This window comes from Pipra filicauda, unplaced genomic scaffold (genome assembly GCF_003945595.2).
Source record: "Pipra filicauda isolate LSUMZ 115617 unplaced genomic scaffold, ASM394559v2 scaffold18_size4552066_pilon, whole genome shotgun sequence".
Taxonomy (NCBI): Eukaryota; Metazoa; Chordata; class Aves; order Passeriformes; family Pipridae; genus Pipra; species Pipra filicauda.
In genome coordinates this window covers 3,754,814-3,771,758 of record NW_024104298.1, presented here as the reverse complement: position 1 = coordinate 3,771,758, position 16,945 = coordinate 3,754,814, and the positions used below count along the sequence as shown (strand labels likewise).

Genomic DNA, 16,945 nt, shown 5'->3' with positions numbered 1-16,945 from the left:
AGAGCTGTTGTTATACCATATTTCCCTATTTGCTGTACTGACTCACTGCTGTTGATCTGTTTTCTAGCCTACTTAGACAGCTGTGGTTGCCAGTGGTTCAACTAAAACTTCTAAAATAAATCATGCCTGAGTGGAGACTGCTTTTAGTGGTGCCATGGCAGAGTGGGCAGGAGCCTTAGGTTGCTTTTTTGGAGTCTGGGGCAAAGCCCGGGGTAAATACTCTCTCCGCTGGTTTTGTATGACTTCTGCATCACGAGGGTCAGGCTCCCAAATTCCTCATCCCAGAAAGAGATGTGATACAGTGCAGGAAGTGGATTACTGTCAATTATAATATTATATTCTTTATATGCAATATAATATTCTTCATGAATATTTTTCCTATATCAGGGTTATTTGCTATGAGTATATAATTTCACTTTTAAAAGCTGGGTAACCAATATACTTCTGTCTTTCAGCTAAGAAAGTATTGTGTATTCTGCAAGGAAAAATTATTTCTTAGAGGTAACTGATGTAATTAGCATTGAGCACAACTCATAAGATGATCAACATATTTTTGTGTGGCATGTCCCAGGAAAATAACCTGCTGCCCCTGTGGCAATGTGGTACTTCTGGGGGATGCTCAAATATCCAGACTGGGATCTGGACTTTTATTTTATCTGCCAAACAGGTTTAGGGAGGGGCATTGGAATCTTTGCTTCATATCTCTGCCTCAACTTCTGAGTAGCTCCTTACTATTCTTGTGTTTTCTGATCTCATAGGGAGAGATGAGGGAATAGACACTTATGTTAGTGGTTTTCATGGTTTTGAAAGAGAAGTAGTCTGAGCTGGGTCATCAGAGAAATTTGGAGGGTAGAAAGTGTACTGAGAGAAGAGGCATTTTCATTTCTCCTGGCTGCTGCTGATTCTATCTGTCCCCATACTCATGAAGCAGCTCATGGAACAGATAGATCTCACTTTGAATGAAAAATAGGTTTGAATCTTCCTTGTATGTTTTCGGTGAGCAGAGTTTGTAGAATTCTGAAAAATGGTGAGGAAACTCCATATGGGCAACAAAATGCTTTTTGTGTACTGCTTCTGACTTGCAATATCATTAGACGTTCCTCATAGACAGGGTTTGCCAAGTTTTGCAGACATCAAGGAGTGTTACAAAGCTGCTTCTGAAAAATACAGTATTTTAAAATATGATGGTAAAAGGTAGAATTCGGTGTTGTGAGAATTTCACTCATTCCTCAACTAGCAAAAGTGTTACGAGGTAGATAAAATAGAAGTCAGAGTGGGGGCAGGACATTCAGTGCAAAAGATGTCTGTAATTAGTTTCATAAGTGGAGGTAAATGTGGCAGAGTGGAAGCAGCTGGAAAATGGCAAAAGCATGCTCAGAAAAACTGCATGGCAAAAGGCTAGAGGTGTAAGTACTGGCTGCCACAATTTTTGTTGTTGTCAAACACATTATTCCTCACTGGGTTGGAATATTAGAGTCAGGGGAGCAGTTTCTAATTTCATGCTCAGATTCATGCAAACATGATGAACTTCAGAGGACTTGTACACACATGACAGCAATAAATTAATTAAAACCTGGAGCTCAAAGTGGATACGCTGTCTTATAGAATGATTAATGGCTTAATTTTTAATTTTGAGTTCATAAATATCTATGTTTCATGGAATGCTGTAATGTGCATGTTGTGCATCAGGGTTTTTTTTAACCTGATTTCTTAATAAAATGAGGCTGATGCAATCATGCTCCTCTGTCATTCTGCCTTCTAATGGCTCTCATTTCCCCAAGTCAGGTCTGTTCTGCCCATGACTGTAATCAGAGTGATCTCACCCTGCCCTTATCTCCACCCATGAGCCTTTTTTTTAAGTTTTTCTCTCCCTTGTCCAGCTGAAGAGGGGAGTGATGGAGCTGCCTTGGTGGACCTGGCATCTAGCCAGGGTCAAAACACCACACCAAGAAAACCATAGGATATCTACCTCCTTTCCCTTTACTTGAGAGGTATATAAATAAAGGAGGGAGCCCTGAAGGATTCAAAGCATTTAAGAACGTTTTCATCTGGGCATATAGAAGATCGAGGCCAGGTTGGATGGGGCTCTGAGCAACCTGGTCTTGTGGAAGGTGTCCCCACCCATGGCAGGGGGGTTGGAACTAGATGATATTTAAGATTTCTTTCAACCTAAATGATTCTATGATCCTGTGATCAGTACTGTGGGGAGGGGTCTCTGACTTTATGGAAGTCAAACAGCCCAATGAGGTCAAGCACTAAAAGGCAATGAAAGTCATCTTTGGTTTGAGCTGGGTTTTAGCCTGGTGCTGGCTGGCAGTGTGGCTGTGAAAAGCAGGAACTTGGTGAGGATGTGAGAGCCAGGAGAGTCCTAAAGTTGCCCACAATTCTCAGTGTGGCTGTGCAGCAGGAAGTGGAGGTTTTGTGGTGAAAGGTCAATGTTGTGAAGTTACAAAGTGTTTTAGGAAAAGAAGGGCAAAAGTAAGATTTTACCAGCAGGTCTTTGACTATGCAAATGATATGGGTAGACTTCAAAAAAAAAAAATAAAAAGAAAGAAAAAAATTAATCCTGCTGAGACTTGCTGTCTTAGACTAGGGGCAGATGTTTACTTCCAAGACACTTCCCTTAGCTGATCTTAGTATATGTATCAGATGCAGAAGTGGTGCTTCTCCTTATTCCAGCAAATACTCATTTCCCTATCCCTCTCCCAGCCTGACCATGGGATTCAACAGAACAACTGCTGACCACCTTTTGCCTGTTGCCCTGTCCCTAAATTGCCTGGCTGTTCTACATGGGCAGGAATGCAGAAATCTGAAGAATTCCTGGGTTAACTACTAATTATCTTAAAAGTCAAATACAACTAAGTGAGGGATTGCCAAAAGGAGACTCGCAGGTTCTGTATCCAGCATGGAAACTGTAAGGATTGGAGAAGACTAACCCATAATTTAGTTGGTCGTTGTCCATTTTAGGAAGTGCAAGTAAACCAGCTGTGCTTTATGGAGCAGTTGGGTGAGCACTGTGATAGGAAAGTGCTGGAGAGGAACCAGCCATGCTGTGGCTGCTGTTCTTTGCCCTGTAGCAGGACTGGTCAGGCTCACAACCCCCAGACACACAGGGGTGCAGTGAGCCCAGGTGCTGCTGCATGAGGCAGCTGTGCTGTGTCACCAGCCGGGGTCACAGAGCTCTGGGGTCCCACCCTTCCCCTGTACTCGGCACTGGGGAGGCCACACCTCGAGTGCTATGTCCAATTCTGGGTCCCTCAAGCTTCAGGAAAGGCATTGAGGTGCTGAGGTTCTCTGGACTGAGTCCAGAGAACTGTTCTCTGGACTGAGTCCAGAGAAGCGCAAAGGAGCTGGAGAAGGGTCTAGAGACTCCTGTGAGGAGCAATTGAGGCAGCTGGGGGTGTTTAGTCTGTAGAAAAGGAGGCTTGGGTGTGACCTTATTGCTCTCTACAACTCCCTGAGAGGAGGTTGTAGCCAGGTGGGGTTCAGGCTCTTCTCCCAGGCAGCTGCACACAGGACAAGAGGAAATGGCTTCAAGCTGTGCCAGGGGAGTTTCAGGTTGGACATCAGGAGGAATTTCTTCCTGGAAAGGGTTGTCAGACATTGGAACAGGCTGCCCAGGGAGGTGGTGAAGTCACCATCCCTGCAAGTGTTCAAGAAATGACTGGATGTGGCACTCAGTACCATGGTCTAGTTGACAGGGTGGTGATCAGTCAGATGTTGGGCTCGATGAGTTTGGAGGTCTCTTTCTACTTTAATGATTCTGTGGTGACCAGCACGTGGGACAGGATGCCAGTGCAAGGCTGATGAGTCCTGTTTTCCATGTGTAACAGAACTAGAGGAGCAACGTGCTGCAATGTAAAAAGGGATGTGCCCTTTTGGGTCCGTAGCACCGCAGTGTCCTTAATGTGAGGACAAATGCCAGAGTGCTCCAGACTTTGCTCAAAATGAAGAGGCTGTGGAAGTAGAGCCAAAGTGTTTTATTTGAGGATAATACTTGACATTTCAATTTTTGCTTGTGCCATTTGTATGCTCTTTGGGCCCTAGTCTGAAAGGGGCCAAGCTGGGCGTTGAGAGAAGGTAAGTACTGGTCTAATGACTGTGATAGACAGAATCACAGAATTATTTAGGTTGGAAAAGCCTCCAAGATTGAGTCCAACCTTTGCATGGTCTGACACTAGACACAGTCATCAGCAAAGCTGCTTTCACGTGGCTGTACAGAAGGCAAGTAAATAGTTGGGAAGGAATTGTTCTTTTCTTGTTTGTTTGAACTGGCTTTTGCGATAAACCAGGGGAAGAGAATGGTCTTGGAAGTGAAGAACTTGGTGTATAATGTTTGACAGTATTTATTAGAACTTTGCCAGTGGAAAAGATAAATGAGCCCACTGCTGTGTTAGGAAGTTACTGAACCACCATGGCTACGTCCCATACAGGGATGTGTGAACACGGGTCTTTTGGCTGTGTGAGACAACTGTGCCTTGCAGCCTTTAGGGGAGGGAGGAGGAAGGAGGGTTCCACTTGTTTCTTTTTAAACAGAAGTCTCTGCTTCCAAACAACTGTTCTGAAAGTAATTTATTAGTGAAAGAAATGTTTCTTTCATTCTTACCCAAAAACACTGGGAGAACTTAGATTGTTTATCATAAATTTCAACATTATTCAACTTGCTTTGCTTTGCTTTCTGTGGTAGGGACAATATTGGCTATATTGAAACATGGGTTTTTTTCCCCTGTAATGTGCTTCTGAAGTGGGTAGATTACTAATGATGCAAATGGATGCTAATTGTGCAAAAACTAGACACTCTGTGCTTTGAAAGGCAGTACCTGCTTTGTGGAAGCGATGGTAGAAAACAAGCTTTCACAAGTAAAATTGCTGTACAGTTTTATAAATAGCAGCATACTATAAGCAGGTGGCAAGTGAAAATGGTTTGATTCCTCACAGCTGGCAGGTACTTCATTTTTAGGCATGGGGTCCACATCACCTTCAGATACTTGACTGGTGAAAACTATTTGTTACCATCTGCTGGTTGATCTGGTCATTTGCAACATTTTATAAAAGCTGAGAACAAAAACTGTCAGCAAGCTTTGGCTGTGGCAGAAAATCAGGGTCATGCTTCTGGTTTTTGGGTGAGAATTGGAGGCTGTGGTTCAACAGCCTGGTTGGCCTTGTCATAGGACTTCTAGTATCCAACAGGTCAAAAAGGCCAGTGTCAGATAACACAGAGTTTGGAATAAACTCAATTTGGTGTCTTGGTTAATACATTTTGTTGGATTAACTTTGTACTGACAGGGTTTATAGTGAATCAGGCTTGTCTGTCTAAGTTCCTGTGACTTTCTGCTGGTTCAGACGTTGCCAGTGTTTCTGCACCTGTTATAAATATGGCATGTGCTCAAAGTTAAGTGCTCTGGCTAATTTAGTGGAATCAAAATTCTGCATCAAAGCCCTTTCCAGATCAAGTTTGTACTGCTACATAACCTAAGGCTTTTTTGTTATTTCCCCCCCACACACACACTAGCTGGTATATTTGATTATGGACTTGCGGCTTGACAAAGTGAGAAGTTATTAAACCTGCTCCAGCAGGGAGTTTGGGTGTGGGAATACCTAATTTCCATTTCCATGCCTTAGTGTTTGCCAGACTGATGCTCTGTGTGACCAGCCCTGCTCTTTTCAGGGCTGAGGTTCCTGTAGCAGTTCAGGGACAGCACCTCTGAAGGTGCAGCAGTCTCTGTGCAGCTTGTTTACCCATCAGGGCTCAGCGGCTCACTGTGACTGCAGGGCTCTGTGTTCCTCCCGGCATTAAATCCAATTATGTGATCTTTGTTTGAAGGGAGAGGTGTGAGATTTGTCTTCAGCAAACAATAATCTTCTCGGTGGGCTGTGAATTGTAAATAATGATTCCTTCCTATTTTTGGAAGCGATTTGCATCCATCACCAGTTTATTAAGACCTGAATGAGGCAGGCTTGGAGAGCAGAGTGTTTATTGGGCTGGGTGCCTCTTGCTGAAGTTGCATGGACTGTTGCATGGCTTTTGCTTTGTCCTTCCTCAGGGCTTGTAAACCCACTCTCCATTTGACTCTTTTGTTTGTTTGTTTTCTCTTTCAGGACAGTTATTCTGAGTGACGGCCCTTGCTCACGCTTCTGAGTGGTTATCATGGGCTTCATTGCCTTTCTGAAGACCCAGTTCATAGTTCACCTCCTCATTGGGTTCGTCTTTGTTGTGAGTGGACTGATCATTAACTTCATTCAACTATGCACGCTAGTCCTCTGGCCCATAAACAAGCAGTTTTATCGCCGAGTAAACTGTCGCCTTGCCTATTCCCTTTGGAGCCGTGAGTATGCCTGAAGGGGATGTGAGGGCGTGGGGAGGGGAGAGGGTTTTCCTGTTTTCTGCTTTTGTTAATCACAGAAAAACGTGTATGCTTATGTATATGGATACACACAGAGAGAAGAGAGAGAGAGAGAGAGATGATAGGCTAGATGTTCGACTCTTTCAGAGCAGTTCAAAACAGCCATTTTTTCCTGAAATACTGGGAAATCACACAGTAGTCAAGGGGCTGATATATATTGTCACTCTGTCGTTCAACGAAGTGGGAAGTAAAGCTCCTCCCCACAATCTACTCTATCTGGACTGATAGGACTTGCTGATTCTGTCTCAATGCCATCTTCATCCGGCATCAGAGCCTGTGCTGAGTGAAGGGAAAGGGAGAATTCTGAGACTGGCTCAGGTACTGAGAGCATGTGGGATATTCACCACTTAGGAGCCCAAGTCGATTGTGTGCTCTGGAGGGGAAGTGGTCTGTCTTAGGTCTATAGCGTAGACATCTCTGTGGCTGAACTGTGTGACCACTCCAGAGTCCTTTTACACCCTACAGTGTCTGTCTCTGATGCCAGGGTCTCCTCCTGGGAGCAATGTCACTTTTCTTCTGCCTGTGGGTCAGCTTGACAGTCAGTTCAACTGCTTTGCTCTCCTCTTTCAGACCTTTGCAAAACTTCCTCCCTGTGGATGGCTTTTTTTTTTTTCCTCCTCACAGATCTCAGCAAGGGGTTTGATTTCTGAAATGAGTGTTTAGAAGGCTCCTTAGCCCAAATGTCACCTCCTGTTTCAGCAGTGAATCATCTAATCGGTTTCCACTCTCCATCCCCTCCCACTATGCACGGCCACTTACCTTAGTGCTCAGCTCAGCATCCAACTCCCACTTTGGCTAAATGAGTCACCACAGTGAGTACTGAAATTGCAGCTGAGCAGTCCACTGACAGGCACCCACATTTCATAAGTCATCGATGTGAAGTACTACCAACAAAACCTCTCCAAAGTATCTAGTTTGGTTTCTTTTTTAACCTTGTTCTTGTCCTTCCTGTGCCTATTGAGAATGTTGCCTGAGAAGTACAGGAGAAAGGAAATTAAATAGAGTGGCAGGCAAGCTGTCAGGAGTAAAGGTATTGTAATGGAATAGCTTAGGAGAAACGTAAAATTTGGTTGGAGCAGAGTGGAGGTGTATGGGATTTTTTATATTTAATTTGCTTGTAAGAATTTCCTAATATGCTTTTAATAATCTAGAATCTAATTTCTTCCTGAAAACTATTATTGCACTAACAGACTTGTGTTTCTCAGGATATGAACTGCTTGTTCCTCTAAGGCTTGTAGGTTCAACCCTCTACAAGTTAGCATTGTGCATTAAAAAAAAAATCACATTTTAAATGCTGCTGTCTCAGGTCTTCTAAACACTGGAATAACCCACACTATTGTTCAGAGAGGTTTGGAGAAGCTGAATAGATAATTGGGTTGTACCTAGAATAGCCCCCAGTGTATAGCCTGTGATAAATTAACTCATTGAGAAATTAAACTGTGAAAATTAATGCGAATGTTATATGGGATTGCAGAGTGCTGATGGCCTGTAATGGAAAAGCTGACAGAATATGCACTTCAATTGTGATTTATACCAAATTAAGTAAGCCGTGTAAATGCAGCAGCTTAAATGTTGCCATTCATAATGAAATATATGTCACTATGGGGAAGCCTTTTGGCCATGAACCTGTAGGTTGGTGTTCTGTTCTGGGTGCTACATTTTGCTCTCTTACTCCAAACTGTTTATATTTTCAGGCCGAGGATGTTCATGTCAGAGCTGTCTGTAAGAGAAGCTGCTCTGCCCACCTGGCAGGGGATCAGTGTGCAGAGGTGGATACACAGGTGATCGTGTATCTGGCTATGTACTGAAAACCAGGCTCTATTCTTATTGTATCTCCTCCCAAATACATAAAGCACAGCTTCTGAAGGGGAGGGAGAGTGACTCTATCCAGTATTTGTGGCAGACATACAGGGAAGAAGGTCTGTTGGGCTCTGTCCCCAGTCCTTTGCAATTTGTGACAGGTAGTGTGTAATTCATGCTCTCACACATCAGCTCCTTTCAGATGACTCACATCTTTGGAGAGTGCAGCGTGTTTAGTTTGGTCCAGCTGCAAAAATAATCTCTCAAATGTTGGTACTTTCAGCTGAGGGATGTGCTGTGCCTCTTGTCTGCTTTGTTTGTGAGTGGCTTGTGAGGCTGTAAATGTACCTGGCTTTGGTGTGTGGGAACCCCAGCCACAGGGGCTGGTTGTAGCAAGGTGTTGCTTGCCCTGTATAGGAAATATCTTTGGCAGTGTGAGTCTTCCCATCCCATCATTCATAAAGATGTGCTTGCTGTAGCATCAGTGGGATCAGTGCCACGCAAAGTAGCTGTAACCCACACAGCAGAAAAAAAAAAAGGAAGTGAGCCTACTCCTGGTTATAATTACATCATTTATCAGTACACTTGTAAAAGACAATCTGTTTCCTCATTTTCCTTCTTTGGCTCATCAACCCTCCTCTCTCAGTATGAACTCTGGCAAATCCTCCACTATTTCGGAGCGAATGGTAAATGAAATGCTCTGCAGACAGACATCCACACCTGCCTCTGCAGATTTTTTTTCCTGATTTTGAAGAAGAAACACACCCAGTTTATTGTATTTTCTGATAAGAAAGTGCAGCAGCTGTAGCAGGTACTGGAGATATTCCTCCTTAGTACACAGACAGCAATGGAAACGGAAAGTCGTTCCAAGTGCCACACTGTGTTTGGTACCACTACTGCATTCTCCTGGCCACCTGCTTGGCAGGTGCTCTCACTGAGAACAGTCTTGCTGTCCTCTTTCCTCTTTTACTGAGCCAGGATAACCAGAGAAAGGAAGGTAAGTGATCATAAAGGAGACAAAGCTGGGAAGTGGCAGTAGAAACCTCTAGCTGGTGTAAACGAACAAGACAATTCTGTCTTTCCTCTGCTGTATTTCCAGTTGACCAGGGTTAAGCTCTCTTAAATCAACAAGTTGCAAAACTTTGTCATGCCTGCAAATGAGCAAGTATTGAAAGTGATATAGGGGAATAACCTGATGGATGAGTAAGTGGTCATGAGTGAAAAATCTAGTGCTAGAGAAACTCTGTATCTTCAGCACATCGGGACTGGTTTTCCCCATCACTCACCTAAATACTGTGTTTGCCTTCTCTCTGATGTGGTGCAAAATTGGACCCACTCTTATTTAGCAGAATGGGTAGATGACCCTGTCTGATCCTGATCAGAAGCCCTTGTTCAGGAAGACACTGCCTTGTTTTGAAAAACCAGGACCTCCCAACGGGAAATTGAAATAACTCCTGGCAGAACCTGATGTAGGGAACTGAGGGGACACCTTCCAGATTTGACCCTGCAAGTTTATTGTAGTTATGTGGGAAGAGCTGGACTTTTTAACAGTCATATTTGTGCAAACAAATTTTGTTTGCATCCATATCTCGTTGAAATGAGAACATACCAACGACTACAGTTTGTATGGAAGCAAATCTTCCTGCTGGGAGAATGAACTATTCTCATACTTTTTATAGCTGTCCCATGGTACAAGAAATGTCTTCCATCTGCCTCGATGTTCTAAAATGAGAGAAATAAGCTAACCATAGCAACTACAGTCAATGCATGCTGAATTTAAGTGGAAGGGTTTTTAAGATGAAAAAAGGGGTAGCGGAAAATAAGGGTGGGTAATGGAAAGGAAATATTCGGGGTGGAGTAAGAGGTGCTACAATATCAAAAAGCTGGAGAAAGCAGAGGGAAAGGCTCATTCTTTTGCAGTAAAAGACACAATTTACCATTCCTATCTTTGCCCAGGTATTTTGATAAATTAGCTCAACTGTTTGCTGTTTGGGTCTGTGTTGATGATCATAATACAGAATGATTAGAGCCCTTGTTCTAATATTAAAACCTCTCGCAGAAGATCTATGGCACTGCATCCTTATAAAAGACCTTTATTGGTCTGTTTACCTCCGTAAAGCTTGTTTCATGTTGAGTAAAAGCATTAGGCTGCATCTATGCATAATTTGTATTCCACCTGGGAGAAGCTGTACTCATTTGGTGGAGCAATCAACAGCTCCACTGTCTGTTTTCAGGCACAAAGTTTTTGGGCTTTTTTTCCCAGTGATCATGAAATTTCACATTCATAATGCAATGCCCAAACTTGCTAAAATTATCCATAAATGCATATGTCTAGAGCCTCTAAATACTGCTTAAGGATGGTGATGTCGTGTTTGGTCTGTACCCATCCAAGCTTTCATTTCATCTCAGCTGGGTTGGTTGGAGTAGGTGACAGTGTTGGGAGTCAGAAGGGACCGGGCACTGGGTGGGGCTTGAAGCTTTCTGCAAGGGGCACCCCTAACACCTCTCCCCGTCTTCACTGTGTTTGTTTAGAGTTGGTAATGCTGCTGGAATGGTGGTCAGGCACAGAGTGCACCTTGTTCTCAGACGAGGCCACGGTGAACACCTTTGGGAAAGAACATGTCATCATCATCTTGAATCACAACTTTGAGATCGACTTCTTGTGCGGCTGGACCATGACGGAGCGCTTCGGAGTGCTGGGGGTATGTGGGGCCTTGGGCTTCCCCTTCATCTGCAGGATGCATTCAAAACACAGACACATAGTTTCCTGCATTTAACTTTCCAGATATAATCCATCAGGCTCTTCATCATTCTAATTTGAATGTATTTGATCTCATTGTACAAATCAGCAAATGACATTTTTGGATTGTCTCTTTTTATTCTTTTTTTTTTTTTCTTTCTTTCTCCAAGAGTTCCAAAGTCCTTGCTAAGAGAGAGCTACTATATGTGCCCCTAATCGGTTGGACATGGTACTTCCTCGAGATTGTTTTCTGCAAAAGGAAATGGGAAGAAGACAGAGATACAGTTATTGAAGGGTTAAAACGTTTGTCTGATTACCCTGAATATATGTGGGTAAGTGTTGAGTTCCTTCTCTGGTACTGACTGCCAGAAGTGAAATGGTGACAGAGGTGGTACTGTGGCCTTATGTGTCAGGAGATGGTCTGCTCACTTCCAAGTGTTGTCAAGGAAAAGCCATGCTCTGTTTGAGGAGGTCTTTTGGGATATGCTGGTAAAAAGTTTCTCTGTTTGCCTGTTGGTTACAGAAGTCATTTGGGAAACAGTTCAGAAGCTTAACAATAATTTATAGATCAGACTTATGTAATACTTGTTGATTTTGCCTGAACTTACTTTTTACCTATAAAAAAAAAGCCTATATTTGATTACTAAATCTATGTGATCTTAAGCTACATCTTCTGAGGCAGGCTGGAGAGACAAATAAGCAAAGAAGCCTTTTTTGGAGGAGTGAATTTGGATGCACAGACCATGGATTTTGATAGAGAGTTCCTGTTACTGTGTTCATTGATCTGTGAAATTACAAGTTTCCCAAAAAGTGTCTATGAGAACATATGGCAAACTTATATATGCTTTTGCAGTTACATTTTTCCTTTTTATTTTGACATTATTTGAAGTCAAGGGTAAAACATCTCTGTTTCATTATGTGCAACGTTAGATTTTACTGCAGCAACACAGTGGTATAATCAACCTACTAACTTCCTTAGAGCTTTGAATACAAACATTTTCATAAATTTTATAGCAGCACATGGAATGTACAGTTACTTGGCTTATAAAATATTTTGAGGTTTTTCGTGCATTTAAAGTGATTTTTTCAATATTATCCAGTACAGCTTGTTAAAATGAACAGTGAAACATTAAGCCTTAACTAGAACATTGTGAATGCATTGTAATTTTCTACCATTACAAAGATAGAAAAAGTAAGAATCTGGAGAATGTATTTTCAGCTACTTAATTGCTTGACTGTATGGATATGAACTATATTTAATATATCCTCCTGATTAGTGTTAGGAAAAAAGAAAAAAAGACAGAAAAAAAAATCTACCAATTAGAATATCTCAAGACTGAACTTTAGCTATGCATTTTAATGATTTTACGACTGAGAACCAAGGACTAGTCTCTAGGGAAAACAACCAGAAAATATAAGTGCAGAACGTAGTTAGCATTGATTATTTAAATCAAGACATCCTGCTTGGTAATTTAAATCATGATTAAAATTGACTTGAGTGGATCGATTTCCTAAATTTTGTGCATTCCAAGTGCCACAATTAGGTCTGTCTTTTTGTCGCCTTAAATTTGGTACCAGTGTTGGTAAAATTAAAGGTAATCTCAAATGAATTGTGAGGGGGTGCTTATGCCTAGTAGTTGATGAACAGATGAGGCAATTAAAGTGTGTGCACATGCATGGATGTATGTTTATCTTACACCAGTTTTCTGGTTTCTCTTGATCTCAAGTATCCTTTTTTTTGCCTCTTGTCCCGTACTAGTTTCTCCTGTACTGCGAAGGAACTCGTTTTACAGAGACCAAGCACCGTATCAGTATGGAAGTAGCTGAATCCAAGGGGTTGCCTAAACTGAAATACCACCTGTTGCCCAGAACCAAAGGTTTCACCACTGCTGTCCAGTGTCTCAGGGGAACAGGTACTGGCAAGCTGCTGCTTACCCTTTGCATCACTTGTAACATGTTGTTTAGTACCCTCTGTGTAGTACAGGGTAGTAAATTCTGTTTTTCATGATGTCCATGGCAATTAGTGAGCTGGCAGTAATAAGCACTCAGCGTGTCAGCTCTTAATTTGTAAATTGCCACAGAACTGTCAGATACCAGCCTTTAAAAAAATAATAAACCTTTCATATATGTCATTGTTGCTTAGTTCAGCATGTCAGCTGGTGTTTTGATAACACACGTGCCACAGAGCTGGGGATGTGGGGTGGCTGATGTGGATAAATATGATGCATAAACACAAAGTGGTGAGGGACTCTGCTGCCTGACATCATTAATTCAAGACTTGCACAAGGCTCTGTTGCTGTCTCAGGCAAGGATGCCGGCAAGGTGGTCGCTAGAATTGCTACTGTAACAGCCATGTTTTCTTTTTCTGCAACAGTTTCAGCAGTGTATGATGTAACACTAAATTTCAGAGGAAACAAGAACCCATCTTTATTAGGAATTCTTTATGGGAAGAAATATGAAGCAGATATGTGTGTAAGGTGAGCATATACTGATGGAGATGAGCCCTAAGATGCATACTTTGGCATGTTGAAGTGCATTCAGATTTTGTGGGGAAACTTCCTTTCCTATTCCCCTTTTCCTTGTCCTTCAAGTTTCTCCGCAGACCACAAAGATCTCCCTGTTCCCCCTCGTGCCTCAGTTCACTTTCATGTGGGATCCCATGGTATCACCCAGCAAGTCAGAGAGCGTTGGACGGACTTTTTAAACCAGGGTGTGACCACACTGTCGTTCCAGGGTTTCCCTGTTTTCTGCAGTTGAAGATCTGTCTGCCTTTTCTTTCTTCTCTGCTGGAAGCAGAAAACCAACTGTCCCGCGCCCTTCCCAGTCCCTGTGAGCATGTGTGTGGTGTAAATAGCCAGTCCAGCTTCAGTGGTCCCTTGCAGTAAATAGTGTAAAGCGCCCTCCTGGGCCAGTTTCTCTCCCTCTCACATGGTTTGATTAGCAGATTAGAAGTTAAGCAATGCTGAAATTCAGGCATCCTGTGAATGAGGTGGGACATTCCTCACATTCCTCACTGCTCTTTTGCCTAAAAGAGTAACTGCTAACACCTAACTCCATGAGCATGTACACACGTGCATACACAAACACACATGCTGTTTCTTTCTTGCTTTCTCCTTGTTGCCTTCTCCTTTAAAGGTTTCCTTGTGACCATAAGAACTACCAACCCTTTCCTGCTGAATTTCTTCTTTTCCCTTTTACGTTTGGACCTGACAAACGACCTGGTTGTTCTTTCCACAGTCCTTTTGCCAGTTTGCTTCTGCTTCTCTGGGGGCTTCAACCACCCTTTGGAAAACATTGCTGTGTTCTGGTGATGAGGTCGATGCTTGGTTTTTAAAAAGAGAAAAGAAGAAAAAGCTTTGATTCCCCCCACACCTTTGCCCTCTGGCCTTAGGTCTGTGGTGCAGGTGAATGGCACTGGCTCTATACACAGTCCATCTAATCAAAGCATGTGTGTCTTGCCAGAGCCATCAAGGGTGAGAATCTTTGTAGAAAATCACACTGATCACCTAGTGCATTGGAGTGGAGCAGCAACAGTTTTGAGGAAGAAATGCTGTCCTAAGGGAGGCAGAGTGCTTCAGGCTTAATGGGGAAAGAAGGGGCACAGTGCTCCAGTTCTGCCCTCAGAATAATGTCCAAAACATTTTAGTCTTTCAGGGGGAAAGGAGACTGTGGAGCTGCCTGTGGAGAGGTGAGGTTGCTCATTTGCAAGGGTTTTCATTTTGACTATTTACTCTTGCCAAACATATTCCTGATGAGGAAAGTGAACAGACAACTTGCCAGCCAGCAAAACAGGTGGTCAGGCAATTGCCACCTGTAATTCCATACTGATGGCAGATGCATGTAGGATATCTCGCTGGACCTGGGGTACCCATGCATGGATGCACTTCTGTACAATTATACACTGAAGAACAGCTGTCTTCAGTGAAATATCCTATGGCTTGCTCACAGAGGTGCAAGTGGGTTTTATTTCTTGGAGAGGCAGTGGGAGGAAAGAAGAGAAATGTATTTTTCAATAGTGTTAGAAGAGATTTGGGTTCATAAAATCCTGTTGAGAATGATGTTGCCAGGTAAAATTAGCAATTGTACCCTATGAAAGAAACTAATGGCTGTGTGTAAATAATTTCAGTTTAACATATGTTTGTGAACTGCATCAATATTCTCAAGGTGCTTTTCTACAGCTTAAAGCTTTTTCTCTGTTTCGGAGTGGAAGCTGTGAGAATAAAGAAACTATTTTTATGGTTGGTTTTTTTTTTTCCTGAAAATGGAACATGTCCTTATTGTGCCAGAAGACTTAATGTAGCTCAGAGAAAGGAAACACGTAAGCTCATGTTCTTGGTATACGTGTACACAGTTACCTGTGCAGAGGTAAGCAGCTTAGCTCCCCGAAGCAGATAACAGTCTTTATCCCAACTGGCTACAGAGAAAATAATCAGGAAGTTACCAAATGTTATTGCTGTGAGTCCCCTCTAGTGGTGGCACAGCAACACCGTGACAGCTTCACCAGAGAGCTTTCAGCAAATGACTTTTTACTGAGCATTATTTATATTAATTGAGCAGCTCCTCATGGTAGAGGTCATGAAGGTAAATCTGTCAGATCTGGCGTTCGGTTCATTTGTGGGATGCAAAAATTATTAGAAATTAATTAGAATGCATTCACAGAATTATAGAATGGCTTAGGCTGGAAGGGACCTTAAAGATAATCTCGTTCCAACCCTTCTGCCATGGGCAGGGACACCTTCCACTAGACCAGGTTGCTCAGAGTGCCATCCAACCTGTCCCATCCAGGGATGGGGCATCCACAACTTCTCTGGGCAACCTGTTCCAGGGCCTCACCACCCTCTCAGCAAATACTTTTTTTCTAATACCTAATCTAAACCTACTCTCTGCCTCTCTGGGCATAATTTTCACAGGTACCCAGACCTGCATGCCTCAGTCTGCAGTGCTGGAGAGGCAGAAGGGACAAGTGCAGTCCCTGCAGAAGATGACATTTTCCTCAGAGTTGATCTGAAGCGAATTTTTAACCACCTCTCCCATTAATTCCTAAATGGGCTTTTCTCTGCCAAAATGTAACAGACAATTATCCTTGGGTTTCCCACTTGCTTGTGTTTTCCCAGCTCTGGGTGCCTCAGCCTGAGCTCACTGGGAATCAGCCAGTGGTGGATGTGGTGAAGGAAGAACAGTGTTTGAGTGGGAAATGCTTATTTTACTGATGTGAGCTGGAACTGATAGGAGCTTGAACAGTTTATTTTGTCTTAGGAATATGACTTTTGTAATGAAGAATTGTTTGTTTTCTAAGTCCTGGTTCTTCTCTGTATTTAAGACCTCTGCCATCAGTGACAGTATTGCCTGTGATTTATGCCCTTCGCTGAATGGAGGATCTTCCCTAATAGAGGGCTAAAGTCAAATACCTGGATTTTCCCTTAATCCTTTTTTGTTTTTCTTCTTTCCTTTTTTAATCTCTACTAAACCAGGAGATTTCCTCTGGAAGATATCCCTCAAGATGAAAAGGAAGCTGCAAACTGGCTTCATAAGCTTTACCAGGAGAAGGTAAACAGCTTTGCTTTCTTTTCTGTCTTTTGGGACTTTTCACAGGGAGAGTGTATTAAGGCAGTGAGTAATGCACACTCTTCTACTGGATGGAGGGAAGAGATAGGATATTATGTATAATTAGGCAGCCATCCCTCAAACTGCTGGAAGGAGCAGGACAGAAGAGCCCCTTGGCAGTGGAGGGCTGGCCAGTGAGTAGGTCTCAAATTGCCAGGAAGCACAGAGGAATTCAGAGATACGCCTGAGCTGTGGAAGACTAATAGCAATCCACTGTCTTTTTGCATTCTTCAGCTCTTGGATCTCTGTCACAGATTTCTAAAAGCTCCATTTTCCCTGTGGGTGTTTTTAGGCACTCGAGAAGAGTGATAACTGTCTGTCAGGGACAGCCAGTCCTGGCTTTCTGCTGCAATTGTTCTTTGCTTTCATTTTTCTTCCACTGTCACTTTCCTTCTGC

At 42.8% G+C, this 16,945-nt stretch overlaps 1 protein-coding gene across 4 annotated transcripts in view; it reads left to right on the top strand.

Moving 5' to 3' along the window:
• AGPAT3 (1-acylglycerol-3-phosphate O-acyltransferase 3) overlaps positions 1–16,945 on the top strand; it is an 89,894-nt gene that overhangs the window by 63,475 nt on the left and 9,474 nt on the right. For all 4 annotated transcript variants that reach the window (XM_027742003.2, XM_039380191.1, XM_027742000.2 and 1 more), the window contains 6 exons: positions 6,100–6,326; positions 10,737–10,906; positions 11,115–11,276; positions 12,704–12,857; positions 13,319–13,421; positions 16,416–16,491. In XM_027742003.2, the coding sequence (XP_027597804.1) occupies positions 6,149–6,326; positions 10,737–10,906; positions 11,115–11,276; positions 12,704–12,857; positions 13,319–13,421; positions 16,416–16,491 (843 nt within the window). In that variant the 5' untranslated portion in view covers positions 6,100–6,148. The remainder of the gene's footprint in view (positions 1–6,099; positions 6,327–10,736; positions 10,907–11,114; positions 11,277–12,703; positions 12,858–13,318; positions 13,422–16,415; positions 16,492–16,945) is intronic.